Source organism: Lemur catta, chromosome 15 (genome assembly GCF_020740605.2).
Source record: "Lemur catta isolate mLemCat1 chromosome 15, mLemCat1.pri, whole genome shotgun sequence".
Lineage (NCBI taxonomy): Eukaryota > Metazoa > Chordata > Mammalia > Primates > Lemuridae > Lemur > Lemur catta.
The window spans coordinates 23,688,368-23,711,308 of NC_059142.1; the positions used below are offsets into that span (position 1 = coordinate 23,688,368).

The window sequence follows — 22,941 nt, forward strand, 5'->3', positions numbered from 1 at the left end:
ATTACTAACCTTTTATTTTTCAGTATTGCTAAAATGAATTTCATTGACTTTCTACCTTTATATAAAGACCTTGAAGGTCACATGCTGAAATACCCCTCTCGTAAAACAAAACTCATAAAAATAATGCAAAAGATATTTTAAAACATTACTATATACATAGCCATGCTCAAAAACAAGACAAGTACCCCTCCATTGACTAAAACCTATGAGGCACTGGTACGAGTAGGAGAGAGCGGGGTAAACCACAGTCATATACCAAGCCTGGCACTGCCCCGTGCCAGGACAACCACTGTTGCAAAGCCAGGACTGAATCCCCTAGACAGAAAATGTAGGCCTGAGCCTGAGGCCAAATCCATTTTGCCCCTAACTGGCCAGACCAAAGCTAGAACTAAAATACCAGGGTCTCAGGATTTCTCAACGTTGGCACTATTGGCATTTTGGGCTGGATAATCCTTTGTCATGAGGGGCTTCCCTATGCATTGTAGGAAGTTTAGCAGCATCCTTGGCCTCTGCTCACTAGATGCCAGTAGCAAATCCACCAACCTCCTCCACCCCGTACCCAGGGCTGGTTGTCAGTTGTGAAACCAAAAATGTCTCCAGACATTGCCAAATGTCCTCTGGGGGGCAAAACCGCAACCACCATACCTCTTTGGACGAAAAGAGTTTCCAGAATAGTGGGAAGAATATATGTCAAACATGTAACACATTATAGTCAAGATTCAGAATATTTAATCCTAAAAAGAAAAAGTTTAGATAATCTACAAAAAGGATGAATTTGACAGTTACTATTTCATTGGATTGGATGTGAGAAGAATATAGGCAGCGTGGTCGAACTGCTGTGGAAAAACAATGTTGAACTTAGATTTCTCTCCCCAGTCGAGCTATCATTCAGGGTTGAGGCCAAAATAAGCAGATTTTCTGAACTCCAACAACTAGAAATTTTTAAAAAACTCACCTATAGCCCATTACTGGAAGAATCACTGAAGAACATCCATGGGAAACCAGAACACCATGTTCTGGTCACCAGACGGCCAGAGAAGGAACGTTCTCTGTAGTAGGTCCAGGTTGCAGTGTAGATGTGCTGCCCTTTGCACACAATGACCCAGCAGACCTGATGATAATGGAAGATCCCCTGCCAACAAATACCGTCCGTGTGAAGTCAGTATCAGGCTTCCCACAGGGCCCTGTTGAGACTGAACATCTGACCCTGGGGCACCAAATAACTGTGTAACCTGAGGTCCTACGGCATCCTAGGGGTCATCTGATTCACTAAATCATACACATCAGAATTCCATCATAAAATGCAACTCGTAAATATGAGATCAAGCCCTAATGGGTCTGTGAGACATGAATAAGCTGTAAAGGCAGGTGGCTCAGACTTGCATGAGATCCACAGACTAAGATCCTACAGAAATGAAAGTTTAAGCAACTCCACCCGGTAAAGACTCCCATCCAACTGAGGTGAGCGGAGCTTGGGGGGCGGTGGGAGAAGGCTGCTATAACTACCAACTGAGGCCTAACGGCTGGGTCCAGATGTGGGGACAGCAGCAGATAGGTTTTATGCTGTTAAAACTGTTAGGGAAACTAAGTTTAGCAGAGTTTATTTGAGCAAAGAATGATTCATACATCAGGCAACGCTCAGAACCAGGAGAGAGCTCTGCCCAGCAAGGTTGGCAGGCAGTACCTACAGAAAGAAAAAGCAAGTGACACCCAGAAACAGCCTGTTGGTTGCAGCACGGTGTTACCTTATTTGGGCTTGGTATAATCACTTGGCAGCCTGTGATTAATCAAAGCTCAGCTGCTGTGATTGGCTGAGACTCAGCTAATTGTTACAAAAAGTATACCCTGAAGTTAAGCCTTCAGTCTGTTTACATACTAAGTTAGGTGGCAGTTTGTTACATAGAGACTCAAGGGAGGGAGGCACCCTCAGGCCAAATTTACTTTAATTTAACATGTTATCTGCCAGGACCTCCGCAGTATACACCAGGTTAATAATATAAACCCAGGAAAGGTAGCAACTAACCAGCACTTCTCAAAGGTATATGAGTCACCTGGTGGGGGCAAGGGGGGAGGAGATCTCATTTTAGTGCAGATTCTGAGTCAGTACATCTGGAATCCATCTATTTTTAGTAGGAAAAAACTATTCTAGGTTCAAAGGGAGGTTTGCAGACCAGCCACTTCTGCATGACCTGGAATCTTGTTAAAATAAAGCATGCCAGGCCTCACCCAGAAAGACCTTCTCACTCAGGAGCTGGCAGGTGCAGCTCTTCAGGGGAAACTGGTCAGTGTTTTCGGAGCTGCCTGCTCACTTTTTTAGCTGCTTCTCTTTAAATTTGTGTTTTCATAAAAATTCAACAGACTTTTGTTGATTCACTCTTTTTTTTTTTTTTTTTTTTTTTCAGTACTTCTTCTGGGGCAGGGCTAGAGACAAGAGTCATATAAGGAGGCCAAGAATTTTCTGTTTCTTCTCTTGGCCACTCTTTTTGGATATTTTTGGCAAGAGACCACACCCTTTGCTTGTTTCTCTGCAGCTCATCATTGCTGGCTAATTTTTGGCTGTATCGTTACAGTTTTTTTTTCCATTTTATCAAATATCAGTTGGAGAGCTATTCTGTGGTCTGGCCTTACTCTGACATCTGTTAGCTAGTGTTGTAAACTTTACATGAATTATTGTACTAAGATGTCATGTTCAGCTCTGGGGTGAATGGTTCAAGACAATGTCATTTTATAATAAGCAAATCTTGCATTTTTTTTCTGTTAACATGTCTTATATTTATAATAAAATTATGAGGCAAATCTCTCAGTCCTGTACCTAATTACCAGAACTGGTTCTCATGTGTGATGTCTACTCAAGCTTGTGCTTCTTGAGTGAAAAGTAAAAGTCTATATTCTTGGGAGATGATGGGGCTACTTTTTATATATAATTGAAAAATGACTCCTTTGAAGAATCATTTTGTAGTTTCTTTCTCTTAGGAACTATAGGTCTTTTTGGCTTGTGATGTTTTTAGGCTTTGTGGTAGTTTAGAGGAAGTGGTGACAAATCACAGGTTTTTGTCTCTAAGCAGGGATGGCCCAGTAAGGCCTCGCTGGACTTCTAAGGACTCAGCAGAGCCAAAAACACTTGGGGGCAGCTGGCGCCTCCTTTTGGCTCTGAGTTAAGTCAAGGAGAAAATATTTCTCTCAGGCACGCTGAGGCAATGAGAGAGGTGATGAAATATTTTTTAAAGGGGAAATAATAGTAGTGACAGCAGGATTTCACAATAACCCAAAGAAAAAAATGTGTTTTGACAACATATTGACTAATCCAGCCAAAGAAAGGAAAAAGGGGGAGGTAACTAGAAAAATCAGTATTGCAAAAATGATAACTTGCAGCTGACAATGTTTGCTCTGTTTGTCCACCCTGCCCCTGCTTTTGCCTCTCTCAGCCCCTGCGAGGCCGGACACAGGGCCCGTGTCTGTCCTTCCCACCCGCCCTGCCCGACACATCCAGGCTTTTCTTCCTCACTGTGCTGTGTGTGCAATGCCAAGACCAGGAAGCTCCTGTCCTAGGGTTTCCCAGGCGGCTCTTGCTCAGTGAGGCCTCCCCAACTTCCCAGTCTAACGTCCAACCCCTCTTACCAGACAGACAGACCACACAGACAGACACACACAGATACCGAGAACCCTTCAATTGTGCTGCCTTGTTTTACAACTTACCGTCCCTTTCGCACGCTGCCATTCGTGGCACTAGTCTTTGTTCACGTATTCCAGGGTGTTTGTGTCACGTCTGCCTCTGGACTCCCAGCACTTCCATCTGCTAGTTTCACACAGACTGAGGTAGGAGCTGCCTCTTTCCTGATAGGTCATCACCCTTCAGGATATACAGCTGCGTCTTCACCCTGGAGACTGGAGAGAGTGGAAAACCTGTAGAACAGTTGGCTCAGCTGTCCTCGGAGGGATCTCCAACGTGACTTTCTTTTCCAGGGTTGACACCAGTTGCATGTTCATCCCACTGTGTTCATACAGGTGCTCGGATGCCCTAATGGTCTGGACCTCACTCTTTTCTTCCTTGTTGCCTTCAGTAGCTTAGCTATACAAGTCCATGTTCCTTGATGTTCTGATAAAAAGAATGAACTCCTTAGACAAACAACCTTACCCAAACACAGGGTTTCTCAAACTTGGCACTATTCATACATTGGGCCAGATAATTCTTTATTTGTGGGGCTCTCCTGTGCCTTGTAGGATTCTGAAGCAGCCCTGGCGTTTATAACACAGATGCCAGTGCCACTCCCAATTCTGACAATCAAAAATGTCTCCAGACATTGCCAAATGTCCCCTGGGTAGGCACAATCACTCCCGGCTGAGAACCACTGACCGTTCTAAAAGAACAAGGGCCTTGTCTGACCAGGAGGGTCACCTCTTGTTCCAATTACAATTTAATCTTAATTTTTAAAAGTGCTGGGAATGCCTTGAGCACATTCAGCTATAGGGAGTGGGGTGAGGATGAGGAGTGTTAAATGGACTATTCCTGCCAAACTCCTGAGTTTCTTGCAGATATTTGGCTTTTGGATCTGCATTGTAGATGCCTTTCAGCTCTTCCCATGAATACTGGTCTAAGACAGGGAAAGTCCAACAATCTATCAATAAGTGAATAGACTGAAAGTAATGTAAGAAGATCCAGAGAATTCCTCTATAATTTCTTTTTCTGGGACAAGTTTTGTGCCTTTACCTGGTAGTCACCATCTTCCATGGGAAAATTCTGGACATCGTCTGTGACGATGATGAAATTATTATTCACGAAGGATTGGATCACTGCCCAGCAGTTATTTTCCATTCTGTTAAAATTTTTAGAAACCAAGTCATGTTTCCTCGTAACAAAGAAGCAAAGTTAAACATTAAACTAGGATAGGTAACATTAACTTTTACCGACGAAACCAGAAGGAACCCTTCTCTTCTATACTTTCCTCCTCCTCTCCTCGCACCCTCCCTCACCCCGTGGGCCAGACCTTGGGCTCAGCCCTTCTTTTTCAGAAACCACTTTCATTCCCACCGTCTCCTTGGCCCACCACGGAGCCCTCCGTGGGCACAGATGTGCAGCTGTGGGTGCTGGGACCCCTCCTGGCCCTGCCCATGCTGCCCGGTCAGCTGTAAAAAGGCCAGATAATAGCCCCTGATAATGTGGGGGCATCAATGCCCACCTAGTATCAGCTCCAACTTCTCTTTTCCACTCTGCCTCCCTCCACCACCCCCTAGGAATTCTGGAGCATTACTTTTTCTCTACATTTCATCACATCCCAACCCAGACTCCCCCAAATTACCCAAAGGTCAAACAAATTAAGGTGATTTCCATTTAGTGGGGAATTTGCAAGAATGGCCCTTCTTACTTCTCAGTCTTGGTCCCCTAAACCAGCACCCCAATTTTTCAAAGGGAAAGCTTCCACCATTTTATCATTCAGTATAACACATGGCGGGAACATTTGAAAATACCCTTTACCAGGAAAAGGAAGTTCCTCTTTAATTCTAATTTGCTGTGGGTTTTTATCTTGAATGTATGTCAAATAACATTTAAGTGCTTTTTCTGCCTCCTTTGAGCTAATTACATCATTTTTCTCCTTTAATCTGTTGATGTGGTAGATCACATTAATTGATTTTCACATGTTAAATCAAACCTGACATTCTTAGGATAAATGTATGTATTATATTCTTGGCAGAATGCATGTGTTGTATTCCTGGGATAAATGATGCATTAATACGTTTGCTATATTTGATTTACTAACATTTATTGAAGAATAGTTGCACCTGTTTATTGGTTTGAATGGCCTAGGGTGTTTTCTTCATAATGTTCTTGTGAAATGAGGAGAGTTCTTTTTTTAATACCTTGGAATATTTTGTGTAAAAATGGAATTATCTGTTTCTTGAACATTTGATAAAACTTGCCAGTGAAACCATTTGGGCCTAATGTTTTCTTTGTGAGATTTTAAGCTACCATGGAAGGTATTGTCTATAATTAGGGTTCCACACCCTGGAATCATGTTATAACCCAACATTTCTGAAAGAGAGGGTATGCATAGGCTAGTGAACGTGGACTTCCCCTTACCAAGATTGATCAGGCTCCCACCATTGCTGTGTGTTCACCCTGCTGACAACAGAGGCCAATGCAGCGTCCTCAAAATAGCAGCAGTCCCCACAGAAACCAGCTGAAAGATGGTGGCTCACAGGAATATGTACATATTCCAGATGTGAATGTTCCTTCCCTGTCCACAAAGTTCCTGCTAGTATCACCATTCATGGACTTACAGAATGCCTTATTTATTGCCATAAAACATTGCCTCCAAACAAGGAAGTCGTATCGCCACAATGGTAAGCGAAGGAACCCATCTTACCTCCATGGTATACCACAATGGTATAGATAGCAATGGGCTCAAGGCCACAGAATTCACTGTTTTTGCCATGTGGCCTTCACTCAGAATCAGCTGGGTTTACAGAAGGAAAGTGTAGCCTGCCACAGCATTAGCTTCACCCCAGCTGGGAGACAACGTCTACAAGATTGGGGTTCTTCCCTCTGGAAGATAGTATATACCAGAACATACCAGTCTGAGAACCAAGGGGTGGAAGTGGGGAAGAGTAGACCTTTTACCAGCCAGTGTCACTTTGGGCCCAGTAGGTTTGGAGGTTCTAATACCCAAACATAGTCCTGGTCCCATTAAATTGTAAGTCAAGGCTTGTTTTGGGAAAATCCCATGACAGTATAGAAAGACCACCCCGCAAATTGAGAGGCTTCCAAGAGACCAAAGAATGACTCCAACAAGCCCAGCTTGACAAGTTAGATGAGTTTATTAGAGGTTACTTATAAGAATGCTTGCTCCTGGGCAGCACAGGAATTTCTTCCACAAGAGTTTCTTGCATGCAAAATCCACATCTGCTCACCCTGTGGTGTTGTCTTAAATCCCTTCCCAATGAGTGATGCCCAGCTTTTACACTGTATCATTGTTTGTTCACAGTTAAACAAATCACACATTCATAGTGTCCTCATGCAACTCATGTTATCTTAATGATATTACAGTTCTCTACTAGATGGGGATTTCAGTATACAATTAGCTAAAGGGCACTATAGGACTGCTAAAGCAGTCAGGGCCAGTCTGTGCTGGCAGTTGCAAGTCAAGAAAGTGCTGAGGCACCCAAGAAAGTGCTGGGCACAACCCCCTACTCCTCCCACCCCCATAGTTATCTTGGTACCTGCTTAGTCTACTTTGAAACAATTTTGCTGAGCACCCTAGGCCAGCAGTATTTCTGTTACCTGGTGGGGAACTAGCTGGGACTATAGAGGCACACCACTGCGCCTGGCTAATTTTTCCTTTTTTGGTAGAGACAAGGTCTCACTCTTGCTCAGGCTGGTCTCAAACTCCTGACTTCAAGCGATCCTCCCACCTCAGCCTCCCAAAGTGCTGGGATTACAGGCATGAGCCACTGCGCCCGTCCATCCTGGTCTTTTTGGGCTTCTCAGGCTGCTGAGAAGAGGTGGTTATCCTACTTGCTGGGTGATTGATCCTGATTATGAAGGGGAAATTGGTTTGCGGCTACACAGTAGATCAAAAAAACTACGGGGGAGCCCAGAGAATTCTCTGGGGGGTACTTAACAATACTCACTCACTCAACAGAATTGGCTGATGGGAAAATGCATCATTTCTCCAAAAAACCCATCAAGGAGCACTGCTTAAGGACACCTACTGAATGGTAAACACATCATTTCTGCTCTTATCCTTTAGCCAGAATTTGGTCCTGTGGCCACAGTTGGCTTCAAGGGAGGCTGGGAAAAATGATTTTTTTCTTTCAGTTTGTCATTTGCTCCCCCAAAATGATTATTATTACAGAAAAAGAAAAGCATAAACCTTGAGAGACAATCAGCAGTCTATGCCACAGGTGAAAGATAAGAGCATGAGAGGATTGGTTAGAAGAAGCAACAAATCATAACAAAATCTATAGCACTTTACCTAGGAAGTGAACAGAATTTTAGGGTAGAATAAGACTATAGAAGACAGGAGAGAGATTCATAGGGAAAAATAAAACAAACGTGCAATAGCTATAAAATGCCCTCTTCTTTAGACAGTTCCCTACCATAAGCCTTAATAAAATTGTCTTGATGAAAGTAAATTGTCTCCTCTATCATCCAATTTAAATAGTATTCTGTTTTTAGTGTTTATACCTCTAAATATACTTAATTTTCATAAACAGACTTATTTACCAATTTAAAGTAGTGATCTTTTTGTCAGCTATGACCACGAGGCAATAAGAAAGCTTTTTGCCTTCTCCTGTATTTTCTCTCCTTAAGTATGTGAATTTCATATTGTCATGGTATATGTAATTTATGTATTGTTTTTATCATCCTTTTTTCTTGTTTTTGAGACAGAGTCTCCCTCTGTTGCCCAGGCTAGAGTGCCGTGGCGTCAGCCTAGCTCACAGCAACCTCAAACTCCTGGGCTCAAGCAATCCTCCTGCCTCAGCCTCCCGAATAGCTGGGACTACAGGCACGCGCCACCATGCCCGGCTAATTTTTTCTATATATATTTTTCGTTGTCCATATAATTTCTTTCTATTTTTAGTAGAGACGGGGTCTCACTCTTGCTCAGGCTGGTGTCGAACTCCTGAGCTTGAACAATCCACCCACCTCAGCCTCACAGAGTGCCAAGATTACAGGCATGAGCCACTGCACCCGGCCTTGTTTTTATCATCCTGCAGTTAATTATAGGCCGTGTTCATTGATAATCCTTTTGCTAAAGTTTCTACAATCATTTCTTGGTTGGGTGAAGCTCATCCTTCAATGAATTCCTCAGGAAGTGTTCATGAGATTAAGATTCCCCAAGTTCTTACATATACACACATGCTGTATGTAAAAGCATTGGCTTCCACATCCATGGCTCACACTTCCTTTCCAGGGCTCTTCTGTTGGCATAGCTTGGCTCTTTTCTGGCATGGAACATTCTGCCGAAAAGGCTGGTGCCAACCTGTTACTCTTCTTCTTATAAGTGAGTCAGTCTTTTTGTGTGGCTGCCAGTGGAGTCTATTTTTACAGCCCAACAAGTGTATTAGTTATGTATCCGTGTTAAACTTCCCAGATACACCATAGGCCTCTATGATATGTAGATTCAGGTGTTCTTTTATTTCAGACATGTTTTAATAAGTTATCATTTTAAATATTTGTTCTGTTCTACTACTTTATTTTGCTCTTTGAGGGACTCCAATTTTATAGACATTGAAAATGCATTGCCTATCTTCTGTATGTATCTCTTTCTAATCTCTTAAAAATCTTTCTTTACTTCTATTTACTTTTTTGGTTTTTCTTATTTATATTTTTAGATTTCTTACTCTGCTTTCCATGTGTCTATTGTCCCTTGTGCATCTCGTAATCCAGTCTTCTGATACTATTTTGTGTTTTGCTTCCTCTCTTGATTGAGTTTACATTTCAGACCCTCTTTTTGTTGGGCCATGTCTTATCCTTGTTTTCTTATTTCTGATTTGTGATATCCTTCTGTAGTTGCAATTGCTTCATAACATTTTAAAAATTTCATGTTGAAATGTTGTGTGGCAACATTCCTCTGCTTCATGGCCATAGATTTCTGGGGAGCTTTATTCTTTTTGCTAATATATTGCATGATATATTAAATTAATGGTAGAAATTAGTCTTCAGAGGTATGAATATCATAATAGTTTTCTAATTGGAAAAGTCGCCTTTTGAGATAACTCAACTGAGTTATGAATTGTTCAGTAAAAAGGTAAATTTCACGTTTTGACCAGAGTACAATATTTATAAATGTCAATGTAAAAACAACTAAGTACTTAAAAGTTGACAATATTCCATTTTTCTGATATAAACGTTTCCTCTTTCTAAAAATACTGAGGCTGGGAAAGAGGCACACCAAATTTTGCTAGAATGGCTGAAGTTGTAGTGATACGCTGGAGCTAGCTCACACCTGTTCCCAAAGGCAAAATGTTCATTTTTCAGGGATGTCATGAACCTGCTGATGTCACATAGTTAGCTTGAAATTGACTATGGTGTGCATATTTACCAAGAAATCAGCATGTAGATTAATGGTCTACTTCATATTACTCTTTGTTAAATTTAAAGAACCACAGATCCTTGAACTCTTCATAAAAAGACATGTAGTGCAGTCACATGTTTCATTGCATTTCCAAGTGTGGACAAAGAAGGAAATATCAACAATCCTCTTTGGGCTTAGTGAAGAAAACATACTTGTAAGTTTTTAACAATGGAATTTCAATATGCATATGAATACCAAGGTAAGAAGAGTATTAATTAATACAACCAATCAGAATCAGACTTTTCAGAAGGTCCTTTCAAAGAATATAGCAACAACTCTGAAGCTAGTTCTCTTTAAAGGCTCTGCTGTTAGAAATAATACTTTTCTGATCAGAATAGTCATTCCTTTTCTGAAACTGTAGGGACAAAGGCGATATTTTATCTTTATTACTTCTTAGACTGCAGTCTTCCTTTCAGTTTGAAAGGCTGAGAATGTACAGATGTTTATTTGCCCTGGAGGCCAGACAGAGCAGAAGATTGTCAAAAATGGCTGGCTCAACTGTGCTGGGATTGATCCCAAACACAATGTTTCTCTCCAGGCCTGAAAATCGACGGACACTGTCAAACATGGCATCAGTAAAAGTGGATTCATCATCGATATGAGAAAATTTTCTCTTCCTCATTTCTTCCAAAAACTCATCTTTATATCTGTCCATTTCACTTGCTGTGCTGAAAAGCACAACAATATCTTTGGCAGAGTAACCATTCCTCAAGAGAGAGTGGCACTCATCTGCTACATAGACCATCATCTCCTCCAAGTCCAAGTCTTCTTTAACTGTTATGTTGCCTGCAACACCTGCAACCCATTTAGCTTCATGGCTCATGGCCAGATACTCAGAGGGGAGGTTAGGTGGAGGATTTTCTCTGATCACCTGCATTATTTCTTGTAGGTACTTGGCTATCTCATCTGCATTGCGGACCACTCTGGTGAGCTGTTCTCTTGGATACTGGTTTGAGAAAGGGGGGAGGCCACTGTGACACACGTGGCTGGTCTGGAAGTAGTCCAGAAAGATCCAGAGGATTCTTGGGCAAGCCCCAGCTCTCTGAGTGATGGTTTTTGCCTTCGAATACCAGTCCCCATCTTCAATGCGGAAATTCTGAGCTTCGTCAATGATGATGTGTTGAATATGTCCAAAGTTCTCTCTCATGAAGGTTTTCCGGGTCACTGCTCGGCAGATCTTCTTATTACTATAAAAATTAAAATGACACACTAAGGTTTTCTCTAACTAAAAAAAGGGAGAGAATTACTCTATCATGCTCACCTGAATAGTCTATTGCCATAGATGAACTTACCACCTAATTTTCAAGGAACAAGGTGACATAGCAAAGAAATTAAACCCAGATTAAATAACACTTACACACATAAGATCCAACTGCTTACCTGACAAAGTTCCTCAGTGGCTGGTTCTCACAAATGTAGAGAATTTTGTCTGCCCCACAGTGAAACACATTCCTGATCTTCTCCATGATCTTCATGGCCATGATTGTCTTCCCTGAGCCAGGCAAGCCATGGACAAACAACTCTCGGTTCTTGCGGAGGTTTGTAGAGAATAGCTCATACTGTTGGGCTGTGAGCAGATTTAGAACCTCACAGCCGAGCTGGTCACTCAGGAAAGACCTGAAGCCGAGCAGGACAATCACGAGGGCCTGCAGCAAGGCTTCCACTTGCTGGGTGTCTGCCAGGCTATAGGACCGGGGGTAAGGTATGGGAGAGATTGCACCCCCCAAGCACTCTGCGCTGCTCGCAGGACTCAGGCAGAGGACCTTGGACATGACACACACCTTCCCGGTGTAGCCCCCCGTGTTCACCAGCTTCTGCTTCAAAGTTAAGGCTGTGCGGGTGCAGTACTCCTCCCACCCTGCCTCCTGCTCCCCAAGAATGGTGTAGAGAATGGGGGGGCTGTTCTGTGCTATCAGCAGAGCATCACAGATGACTCCTTCCTTCTCTTGCAAGTTCAGGTCCACAGCCCAGCTTCTGGAGAAGATCAAAATTCCCTGGGAGAAAGGACGCATTTGCCTATTTATTAACTCTTCCAGCCCTTCATGCTCTGAGGATAGCTCCTTCCAGAGGGATTCGGGAGTATATCTCAAATGATCTGATGCCACTAGATGTGGAAAAAATAGAAAAGAGTTCAAAAATGTGTTTGCACTATTTTGTATGAATCGCATCTTACATTTAAAAGGGATAGTAAAGCCCCCCCCCCCCAGATAATTGTGCAATTTAGAGAAATCCCCTCTGGTGCACCACTCTTTAACACACACCCTACAAATGTGGTAAACTGAATGATGCCGCCCTTCTATGTATCTCATGGAGAGTAGAGTGTGTCAACTAAAATGGAATTTACTGAGCCTGAGAAAGCAAAAACCATGTATGTACTGGATTATGCTTGTACCTCATATTCTTATTGCATAATGTTAAAAAACCATTCTGATAAGCTAGTAGCTACAAAGATCTCAGGTAAGTAAGAAAACTACTTGGCTGAAAATGGGCCTAAGGCAGACATAATATATTAATTATCAGGCCCTTAATAAATGTCTAGAGATTATAGGATATTTGCATATTATGTTCTACTGTGAGATCTCACACTTAATAAATTTGATGTATGAAGTTAAACAAGCCATTTTCCTCCTCTAGAAATCTAGGTTTCTTTTTGTAACTAGGAACTCCTAGACAAATCTTGCTAAAAGAATATTTGGGCAGGGGGAGACAGGTTACCGAACACTGTCTATGGTCTTGAATGATTATTTTGTGCTTCTTCTGGGGCACTGGTCACTCATCTCCTCTAGTCCCTTCAAGACAAATTCCTTGTGGTTTCTCTATGTTTTTATATTCTACCAGGTGAACATTTTTATTCTTTTTACAGATATGATTCTTCCACCTCTGAAAATGCTGACCAGTAGTGCTCAATTATTCCACAGTCCCCCCTTGTTTGCCTACACTTGTGCTAGACGAGTGGTTCCAAACCCAGCAGAGCATCAGAAGAATTTGAGAAGCTGCTCAAATGCACATGCCCAGCCCTCATCCCTGGAAATTACATGTTTATAAGTTCTTGGTGGGGACCTGGACATCTGCATGTTTAACTACCTCCTACAGTATGTCTGGTAATCAGCCAGATTTGGCAACCACTAAGCTATTTCTAAAGGTACCTGAAACTCACTCCCAAGAGGCTTGTGGCACTGTCACTTTATACACTTGGATTTGCAGAACACAGGCTTTCAGGGATTTGTTTTTAACCAACTGTATTAAATCACCTCCCTTTCTCCTAGTGTAAAAACTGGCAGTTAGTACCTGGAAACAAGTGTTGTTGGAGATCCGCTTTATGTTCCAGACCTTTCTTAGAATACACCGGTCTGCAAAGTGGAGCCCTGTCTGATAGGCTCAGCTGAGATTCAAAAGCCTCGGCCAACTCTGAAAGTAACTCTGAAAGAAAGAACAGTTTACCCTGTAGGATTTCATCCCTCACCACCAGAATAAGCCATTGAAAGCTGTGCCTAAATTTCACTTCAGATGGTACAATCAGGCCCCAAAGTCAGACACTTCACCCTTCCTTGATCCAATGTCAATCTTCCCAAAGATCCCCCAGTACAAAGCCCTTCTTTTGGATCTTGAATGTTGTTTCCCTATTCAATATAATGCTCCCTTTTCCATGTTTGAATAGCTCTTTCCTGGAATTGTAGAGACACTTAAAACACTCTGTTTTTAAATTTTAATCATCATGTATTTTATATTCCTGTCCATGCACCTCCACTAACCCCAACCAAACAAACCTCACCCAACACTGGCTCTTGTCTTCCACAGTTGATCTCATGCTAAACTGAGGTACAAGGTAATTGTTATTACGAAGGCCTAGCAAATTCCAATTAGAGGGTTTTAATAAAGAATCCATTTGCAAATTTCCCTTTACTAATTCGTTTCTGGGAAATCACCATTCACAAAAAATATCTGATTTTGGCTTTTTCTCACCCAATAAAACTTTCCATATATGAAAAGCATGGGGATTTAAAGAAAGTAAATTTGAGTGGGTGTGAGGAGCTCAGAGTTACAGAGAATGTAGGCGGACATGGAGAGGCTGAGGGGGCAGGAGGGCAGGGAGGGAGGCACTTGCTTCCCCTTACCTGGATCTGGATCTATCATCATGTCCACCCACTGCTTGGCTTTCAGGCTGCGGATGTCCAAGTCTTTCATTATCCATGATTTGGGATGTTCTGAGAACACTGCACAGCAGAAGGGCTCCACTTTAACAACACAGAGATAACCATACAACTCTTCTCCCTTAAACACATCTATGATTTTTGTGGTGCACTCCAGCCTTGGTTTGGAAGAGCAAAAGTGGACAACGGGCATCTTGGAAATTGCTGTTACTACTACACTTTCCAAAGAGTTTCGGTCAACATTTTCTTTTGCACATCCCAGGACTTCTCTAGTCTTATCATGCACTCCAATAAAAATGTAGCCTCCCTTGCTGTTTGAAAATGCTGAGACGTACTCTGGAATTATGTCTTTTACATATTTTGGGGCGTTTTTTGTACCAAACTGTTTAAACTCTATGGATTGAGACTCAGGAAATGGCAGGATTTCACCATATTTAAGCCTGTTCATTTGGAAAACTTTGTATGCAAGATTTGATTCAGAGGTGCTCTGATGGTCAGCTTTGGGAATTTTACTAGGGGGAGATCCATCATTAATCAAACCATATTTTGCATCTTTTTTCTTGGTCTTCAGGAGACGGAATGCCTGTCTTGAATCCATGGGAAGTACAGAGGTGCCAGATCTACAGTGTAGTGAAGAACTGAGGCTGCAAATGCGGGGCCTCACAGAACTGTCTTCAGAGAAAGGGTCACTGCTCCAAGACTTAACAAAAATGTAAAAACACTTCCCTTCTTGCTTGAACTCAAAGAAAGCCTGCAAATCCGAAGACTCAATAAGGTCTCTCAAAGACTGTTCTAAATCTAGTCCCAGCTCCACAGGGCGTTCATCCTCGTTTGCCATTTCAATGTGAATCACTCCTCCTCCTGAGTTTAATAAAGCACACACGGCCTCTATAAAGTTTGCCTTCTCTTTTTTCTGAATTGTCTTCATGCTTTTTCTGTTTTCTTCTCCAAGAGTGACTTTTACTTTGATGACCAAGTCTGGGCAAGATCGTTCCACCACCAGGTAGCACTGATTTTTCTCCATGTTGATTCCTACAGATGAAACTATTAGAACATTTGTTTCACTTTGACTAAGAAATTAATTGTTCCATGCATGCAGTTCATTTATTAGAAAATCTTTAATGTGTGTCAAATATATGCTGGGAGAAGGCAATGGACTAGTGAGCAAGATAGGAAATAGTCCCTTCCCTTTAGGAGCTGACTGTGTGGCAGGAAAGGGGGCTATGAAATCAGCATTTATCATCGTGTGTGATATGGACTATAAGAGGGGAAACACATTAAAGGAGTATCTGAATTAATCTGGAGACAATACTTCAACAAGACTTCCAGGAGGGAGTAACATTTAAGCCAGGACCTATAGGATGCTCTGGAGTTGGCCAGGGGAAGTCATCAGCGCTGAAGCATGGGGGTGGTGGGATCACCTGAGCGGGATGTGCACCATGGCATGAAAATACCTCTGTTCAGGACAAATTCCCAACGAATATCAACATAGGGAATGAGTAAAAGGAGAAAACATCAAAAAGGAGACTGCGGAGAGGACTGAGCATGAAAAACCAAAGAGGTAGGAGAGAAACCAAGGGAATATGGTATTAAGGAAGCCCAGACAAGGTCACCTGCTGAACTTTTACGGTATCTAGTACTGCTCACAGGTGCATCTAGGTGATGACTGGAAAGTGTTATGAGGTTTACTAAAATTGAGATAATTGGTGACTCTGAAAAATGCTGTTCAGACAACTGGGGAGTAGGAGGTAGGAGGCAACATATAAGGGGCTAAGGTCTTAGACACCAGAGTCAATGAAGACAGCTTGAATTCCAGTTGTCATTTAATAGTGTTATGCTATTAGCCTAAATGTTGCCTCTTTTTAACTCTGTTTTCTTATCTATAAGACATGGTGCATGTACCTTTTTAAAAATTTCAGAATATTACCAGGGTACAAACGTTTAGGTTGCGTATATTGTATTTGCACTGCCCGAATTAGAGCTACAAGTGTGCCCATCCCCCAGACAGTGTACACCGCACCCATTAGGTGTGAATTTACTCATCCCCGCTCTCCCTTTTCCACCTGCCTGACACCCGGTGAATGTTACTTCCATATGTGGTGCATCTACCTTAATATGACTGTTATTATGAAGATTAATTAAGATAATTCACAGCAAGCATTTAATGCTATGCTTTCGTTCACAGGTATTCAGTAAAGGAACCTGTAATATTGTCATCATTTTGCAATGTGTTGGAGAATGAATGGGAAGTAAGGAAAAAACATTATTGAGTCTGTACAACTTGTTGATATATCAAGCTATGAAAGAGGAGAGGTACAGTGATATGAAGCTGCAGGAAGAGAAGAAGTTGAAGAATTTTTCTGAGCTGGGAAAGGCTTGAAAATATTTAACATGCCTGGGAAGGATCCAGCAGGGAAGTGAAAATTTTAAGATTTAGAAGGCAGGTGGGATGATTGAAATACTGAAGGCCCTGATAAGAGAGGTAGGGAAGGAATGTGATTCAGAATGTGGAAGAAAATCAGGAGGAGGGGAAAAGAAATTAATTGGCATGGGTGAAGGTAGGTTTGTGAGTTTGGTGGGAGGAAGTTGACTAAGTGCCCTCCAATGCCTTCTCTTTTCCCTTTGAGGTAGGAAATAAAGTCATCCCAAGACAGAGGCAGTTGATGCAAAGGCAGAAGGACAAAAACATTTTAATAGAGTGGAGAAAGTTTAAAACAGACAAAATGAACAAGATAGATTTTTGATATGGGAAACAAAGGACTGACATACAAGGAAAGATTAATACAGCAGATAAAATGGGTAAAACCCCCCCTCAGATATAAACATAGATAAATTTATAAAGCATGATGATGAGCAAAAAACCCAAGTTTCCAGTGATATCACCAAGATGGCAGAATAGAAGGTAACCTGCTCATATTCCCCATGACAACAAGAATTCTGTACCATGCACAGTCAAAAATCTCTCTGGAGGAGAAACAGGATTCAGGTAGGAATTTGTGAAACCCCAGTGGAGCCCAAGTCCTAGGAAGGTCATTTTGAGAATGCAGACTGACATTCAGTTGTCTGATCTGCCCTGCCAAGCTCACTTCTGGGTTCAAGCCTGAAACTGGCCCAGTCTCCCAAGGGGCTTGGCTATAGCACAATTTGGCCTTAAGCCTGCAACCAAAACCATCTGCCAAGGGGTCCGGTAGGAATCACACACACTAGTGCTTTGGCAGAAAAGCTTGTTTGTCCACTGATATTGGCTTTGGCAGTGAACCTGAAAGTTGCCCTGTGGCACTGTTCCAGCCTTCCTCAGCTGAGCTCCCACTTGAGAGCTGCTCCCACAAGGACCCAGACGGAGACTCGCCCATATCTCTCCACCCGAGAGTCTGAGCCTCGATGACGGGCTCACGAACTTACATCCCACAGCTGACGTTGAGGGGGACCAGTTTCAGCTTCTAGTCCCTCCTGTTGCAGCTGAGGAACTACTCCACATGTTCAGGGACCTGCAGGGTGATACCCACCTGTCTGAGTGAGTGAGATGGGCCCACCAGCCTCCTTCCCAGAGCACATCCTCAAGGGGCCCAGTCTCAACTCTAGCCCCTCTTACTGCAGTTGCAGACATAGCCTGCCTGTGCATGGATCTACTGGGAGGTATGCCTATTTGGACCCCTGGGAGGGACAGTCTTCTAGATGCAGATCCCTGGCCAGCATTCTTACACAGACCCAGAACCCTCCTTGGGTCTTCCCCGGGTCCAGATGTGGCCAGAAAGCCACATCAACCTCTAAGTCTTCTTGAGGCTCATGGAAAGTATAGTGTCCTCTAGGGCTGAGATGGCTGCAGTGGCCATAGGCTCAGGGGACATGAGAGTTGGCTTAGAATCTCTGAAAGGCACTCTGAAGAAGGACTGGCACAAAACAAACCAGACTGCAAAGACTAAAATAAATACCTAATCCCTCTAGGCACAGACTAGTAGCAATAAATTCTCTCAGCACTTGCACAAGCATCAAGAACATTCAGGGAAATATGAGCTCACCAAACAGACAAAATAAGGCACCAGAAACCAACCCTAAAGTTATAAAGATGTGTGATCTCTCAGACATAGAATTCACAATAGCTGTTTTAAGGAAGATCAACAAACTTCAATAAAACATAGAACACCAACTCAGAAATTTATCAGAGAAATTCAACAGAGATTGAAATAATTTTTTAAATTCAAACAATTCTGGAGCTGAAAAATATGATGAATGAAATGAAAAATGCAACAGGGAACAATGACAGCAGAATTGATCAAACAGAAGAAAGAACCAGTGAGCTCGAAGACAGACTAAAAACACAGAAAAGAAAACAGTAAAAAGAATGAAAAGGAATGAACAAAGCTTATGGGAACTATAGTACAACATCAAAAGAGCAAATATTCAGGTGATCAGAGTTAAAGAGGGAACTGAGAAAGACAAAGGGGTAGAAAGTTTATTCAAAGCAATAATCTTAAGGTCAGACACCGTGGTTCACCACGCCTGTAATCCTAGCACTCTGGGAGGCCGAGGTGGGGGGATCATTTGAGCTCAGGAGTTCAAGACTACCCTGAGCAAGAGTGAGACCCCATCTCTACTAAAAGTAGAAAGAAATGATCTGGCCAACTAAAATATATATAGAAAAAATTAGCCAGGCATGGTGGCACATGCCTGTATTCCCAGCTACTCGGGAGGCTGAGGCAGGAGGATTGCTTTAGCCCAGGAGTTTGAGGTTGCTGTGAGCTAGGCTGATGCCATGGCACTCTAGCCAGGGCAACAGAGTGAGACTCTGTCTCAAAAAAAAAAAAAAAAAAAAAAAAAGAGGCCGGGCGTGGTGGCTCACGCCTGTAATCCTAGCACTCTGGGAAGCCGAGGCGGGCAGATCGTTGGAGCTCAGGAGTTCGTGACCAGCCTGATCAAGAGCGAGACCCCATCTCTACTAAAAATAGAAAGAAATTATATGGCCAACTAAAAATCTATATAGAAAAAATTAGCTGGGCATAGTGGGGCATGCCTGTAGTCCCAGCTACTCGGGAGGCTGAGGCAGTAGGATCGCTTAAGCCGAGGAGTCTGAGGTTACTGTAAGCTAGGCTGACGCCACGGCACTCATTCTAGCCTGGGCAACAAAACGAGACTCTGTCTCAAAAAAAAAAGAAATAATCTCAGAAAATTTCCCAAACCTGCAGAAGGATATAAATATCCAGGTACAGGAAGAGCAAAAGCCACCAATCAGATTCAACCCAAATAAGAACACCCCAAGACATACTTTAATCAAACTCACAAAGGCAAAAGACAAAGAGAGGATCCTGAAGACAGTGAGAGAAAGAAGTAAATAACGTACTAGGGAGATCCAAGATGCCTGGCAGTAGACGTCTCAGCAGAAACTGAAGGGGAAAAAAAATGCCAACCAAGAATACTGTACCCATCAAAGCTATCTTTCAAAAAAAGGAAGAAGAGATAAACACTTTCCTGACGATTAAAGCTGAGGGAATTTATTGCTAGATCTGTCCCACAAGAGATGCTTAAAGGAGGTCTTCAAACCAGAAGAACAGTACACTAATGTGTTTGTTACACTAATATTGTAATTGTGGTATGTAAATCACTTACATCTTTTGTAAGAATATTAAAAGACAAAACTATTAGAGATGATAATAACTACAATAGTTAAGAGATAGGTAATATAAAAAATGTAAACTGTGACATCAAAAATTCAAAATGTTGGGTGAGAACGGGGTTAATGTATACAGAGGTTTTAAAACTTTGTTTCCTTTTTATTTTTTGTAATTAAAGTTAAGTTGGTATCAGTTTCAAACACTTGTTATAACCATAGGATGTTTTTTGTGAGCCTCATGGTAACCACAAAGCAAAAATCTACACTATATACAATAAAAATAAAAAGCAAGGAATTAAAACATACTACCAGAGAAAATCATTTAACCACAAAGGAAGACAGTAAGCAAGGAAGAGAGGAATTACACAATGAATGTAAGAAAATGGCAATAGTAAATCCTTCCCTATCAATAACAACATTGAATGTAAATGGATCAAGTTCTCCAATTAAAAGACATAGAGTGGCTGAATGGAATAAAACACTAGACCCAACTTTATGCTGCCTACAAGAAGCTCACATCACCTATAAAGACACATACAGATTGAAAGTGAAATTGAAGGCATGGATAAAGATATTCCACACAAATGGAAACCAAAAAAGAGGAGGAGTAGGTATGCTTATAAAAGGAATAAACTCTGGTATTGCATAGTACAAGGGGGAAGTTATAGTTAACAATAATTTATTGTGTATATTTCAAAAGAGCTAGAAGAGAAGAATTGCAATATTCCCAATACAAAGAAAAGATAAATATTTGAGGTGACAGATATCCCTATTACTCAGATTGGATCATTATGTACTGTCTACATGTATCAAAACATGTACAACTATGATATATCAATAAAAATTATATCAATAAAAAAGCAAGTTTACAGAAATCATATATAATAACATGTAGATAAAAATGTAAAGACAAAATTACAATAAATATTATTTGTGAATATATATGTGTAGTAAAAGGATAAAAAATAGTGAATAAGGATGTACCCTGGTTTCCTAACAGAGGTTACCAATAGGGGTGGAAAGGAATGAGACTGGAGAGTTAAGAAGGTTTTAATTGTATATATAACACTGTAAGTTCAGGGGGGAAAAAGATCTGTGTTAAATATGGCAAAATGGCAAGCCTATTAAACGTTAGAGGTGGGTGAGACATGCATTTTTGTTATTATATTCAATTTACATTTCTGGAATTTTGAATTATTACATAATTTTTAAAAAGCCATCCTTCCCCAAATTTTATCATGGAAGTGACTGAAATCTGGACTATGCATTCTAAGATAAACAGGACAGAGAGTGAGGGCAGCAGGGATCCAATGGATGGGGACAAAGTAAAAAGGTCAATGGATTCTAGGACTGAATAAGGGAAATAAAATACGGGCAGAGTAAACTTAGAAATGAAAAATTATGTATAGATAATGAAGATTAAGCATTTTCTTAAAAGATTAATACAATCGACAAATAGTTGGGAGCATTATTTGAAAATTTACAAAAACCTAGAATGTAGAACAATCAATAAATGCAAAAACTATTTTGAAGTCATTAGGGATATATACAAACTATAGAAGTAGACTATCACAGCTTTATTTTCCTTTCCTACAAAAATCTATCCTAAGGGCTTGAAATTGCAATTCTCACTTGTTAGTAGATGCTAGTAGCTCCAAACAGATAAAGTGGATATTTATGCAGGTGACAGAAAGAATGAGATTATGGAGCAGTAAGGATATTTAGAAGAAATTAGTTATATAAAAATGAAGGCTGGCACATCTACAATCTTACCCTCTTGCCTAATATAGACCCTTGCAGAGAAATTTATACTTCTCACAACTCTGTTCTGCATTCCAAGATCACTGAAACATCCTTGTCTTTTATAAAATATTCATTTTGATATATGGGGGACTTCAAAGTTAAATATTTTCTCTTTGCCCCATACACTTTAATATTAAAGGAATATATGCTGATATTTATTCACTGGTAACTGCATTCAAACTGGCAACCACACCCATCTGTTTAGATTCTCCTGCAGGCAGAAAAGGCTCAGGGAACTTTATTTCCATCTCTATCCTTAGATTTAAAGGAAAATTATGATCAATGCCACTTGCAGATTCTTTGTGCAGATATTTTCCATATAAATTTGGAGCCGTAAATAAAATTGAACTAAGTCAATAAAAAAGCTGAGAATTAAAAAAAATTCAGACACTTACCAAAGAAGTGTAAAAACAAAAGCACCTGCTTCTGTTGGGTTTACAGGATAACTTTCTCCAACCTTTAAATGTATCCAAAATTCCCACCAACACAGTGAATTAACACTATCTGCTGTTTCCTTCCACCAAAATCAGTCCTGAAGGACCTGTATACAAAAACATAGGTAGAGAGAAAGGCAGCAGAGGTCAGGGATGAAGATTCAGACTAACTGGCTTCAAATCCTAGCCCTGCCATTTATTAGCTGTGTGGTTTGGGGCATTTACTTGACCTCTCTCTACTGAATCAAAATAGTGATGACAAAAAACCTACCTCAGGGTTTTAGTGAGAATTAAATGAGGTAATATTTGTAAAGCATTTAAAATGTTACATGACACAAAGTAAACCTATTGTACTAGATTTGCTAGATAAACATACAGAGAAATGGCCCAGAATCCAGGGACCCCGGTTTGAGGGTTGCGGAGTGAAGAGGGGCCTGTGAGAAGCCCCTGGGGGCAATGGATGCTAGTTGGTAAGTGGCCAGCACAAAGGCATGAAAATAATTAGAGAAAGGTGACATTCTTGCCTTTCACTTCTTTGAGGAAATTGATGGAAACAGTTCAAGCCTCCCATGCAGGCGTGTTGTAGGTAAAAACAGGTGTATTGTAGGTAAAGTCAGGACAGCAGACTCCTCCCTCCCAACCAAGGGGTAAAGGTTTGAAGGAAACAGGTGGGGATAGGTAGCCTCGGGCACAAACTGAACAGAAAGGGAAATGGGCTGTGACAGAAATGACCTCTTGGGAAACTAAAATCATAGAGCTCTTTGCCCTTCTCCAATAGCACCGTTGCATTTTACAGACCTTGTGCAAGGAAGACATTTTTTTCATTTCTTCCCTCTCTAAATTATAAACTTCCCCGCAGGGTAATGGCA

The 22,941-nt window shown here is 41.4% G+C and overlaps 1 protein-coding gene across 1 annotated transcript in view; it reads right to left on the reverse strand.

Moving 5' to 3' along the window:
• Positions 1-10,380: 10,380 nt before the first annotated feature.
• The window catches only part of SLFN11 (schlafen family member 11), a 34,985-nt gene continuing 22,424 nt past the window's right edge, over positions 10,381-22,941 (reverse strand). The window contains exons 8-11 of the mRNA XM_045526994.1: positions 14,192-15,271; positions 13,365-13,496; positions 11,457-12,180; positions 10,381-11,263 (exon numbers count right to left, since the gene is read on the reverse strand). Of these exons, the coding sequence (XP_045382950.1) occupies positions 10,489-11,263; positions 11,457-12,180; positions 13,365-13,496; positions 14,192-15,271 (2,711 nt within the window). The 3' untranslated portion in view covers positions 10,381-10,488. The remainder of the gene's footprint in view (positions 11,264-11,456; positions 12,181-13,364; positions 13,497-14,191; positions 15,272-22,941) is intronic.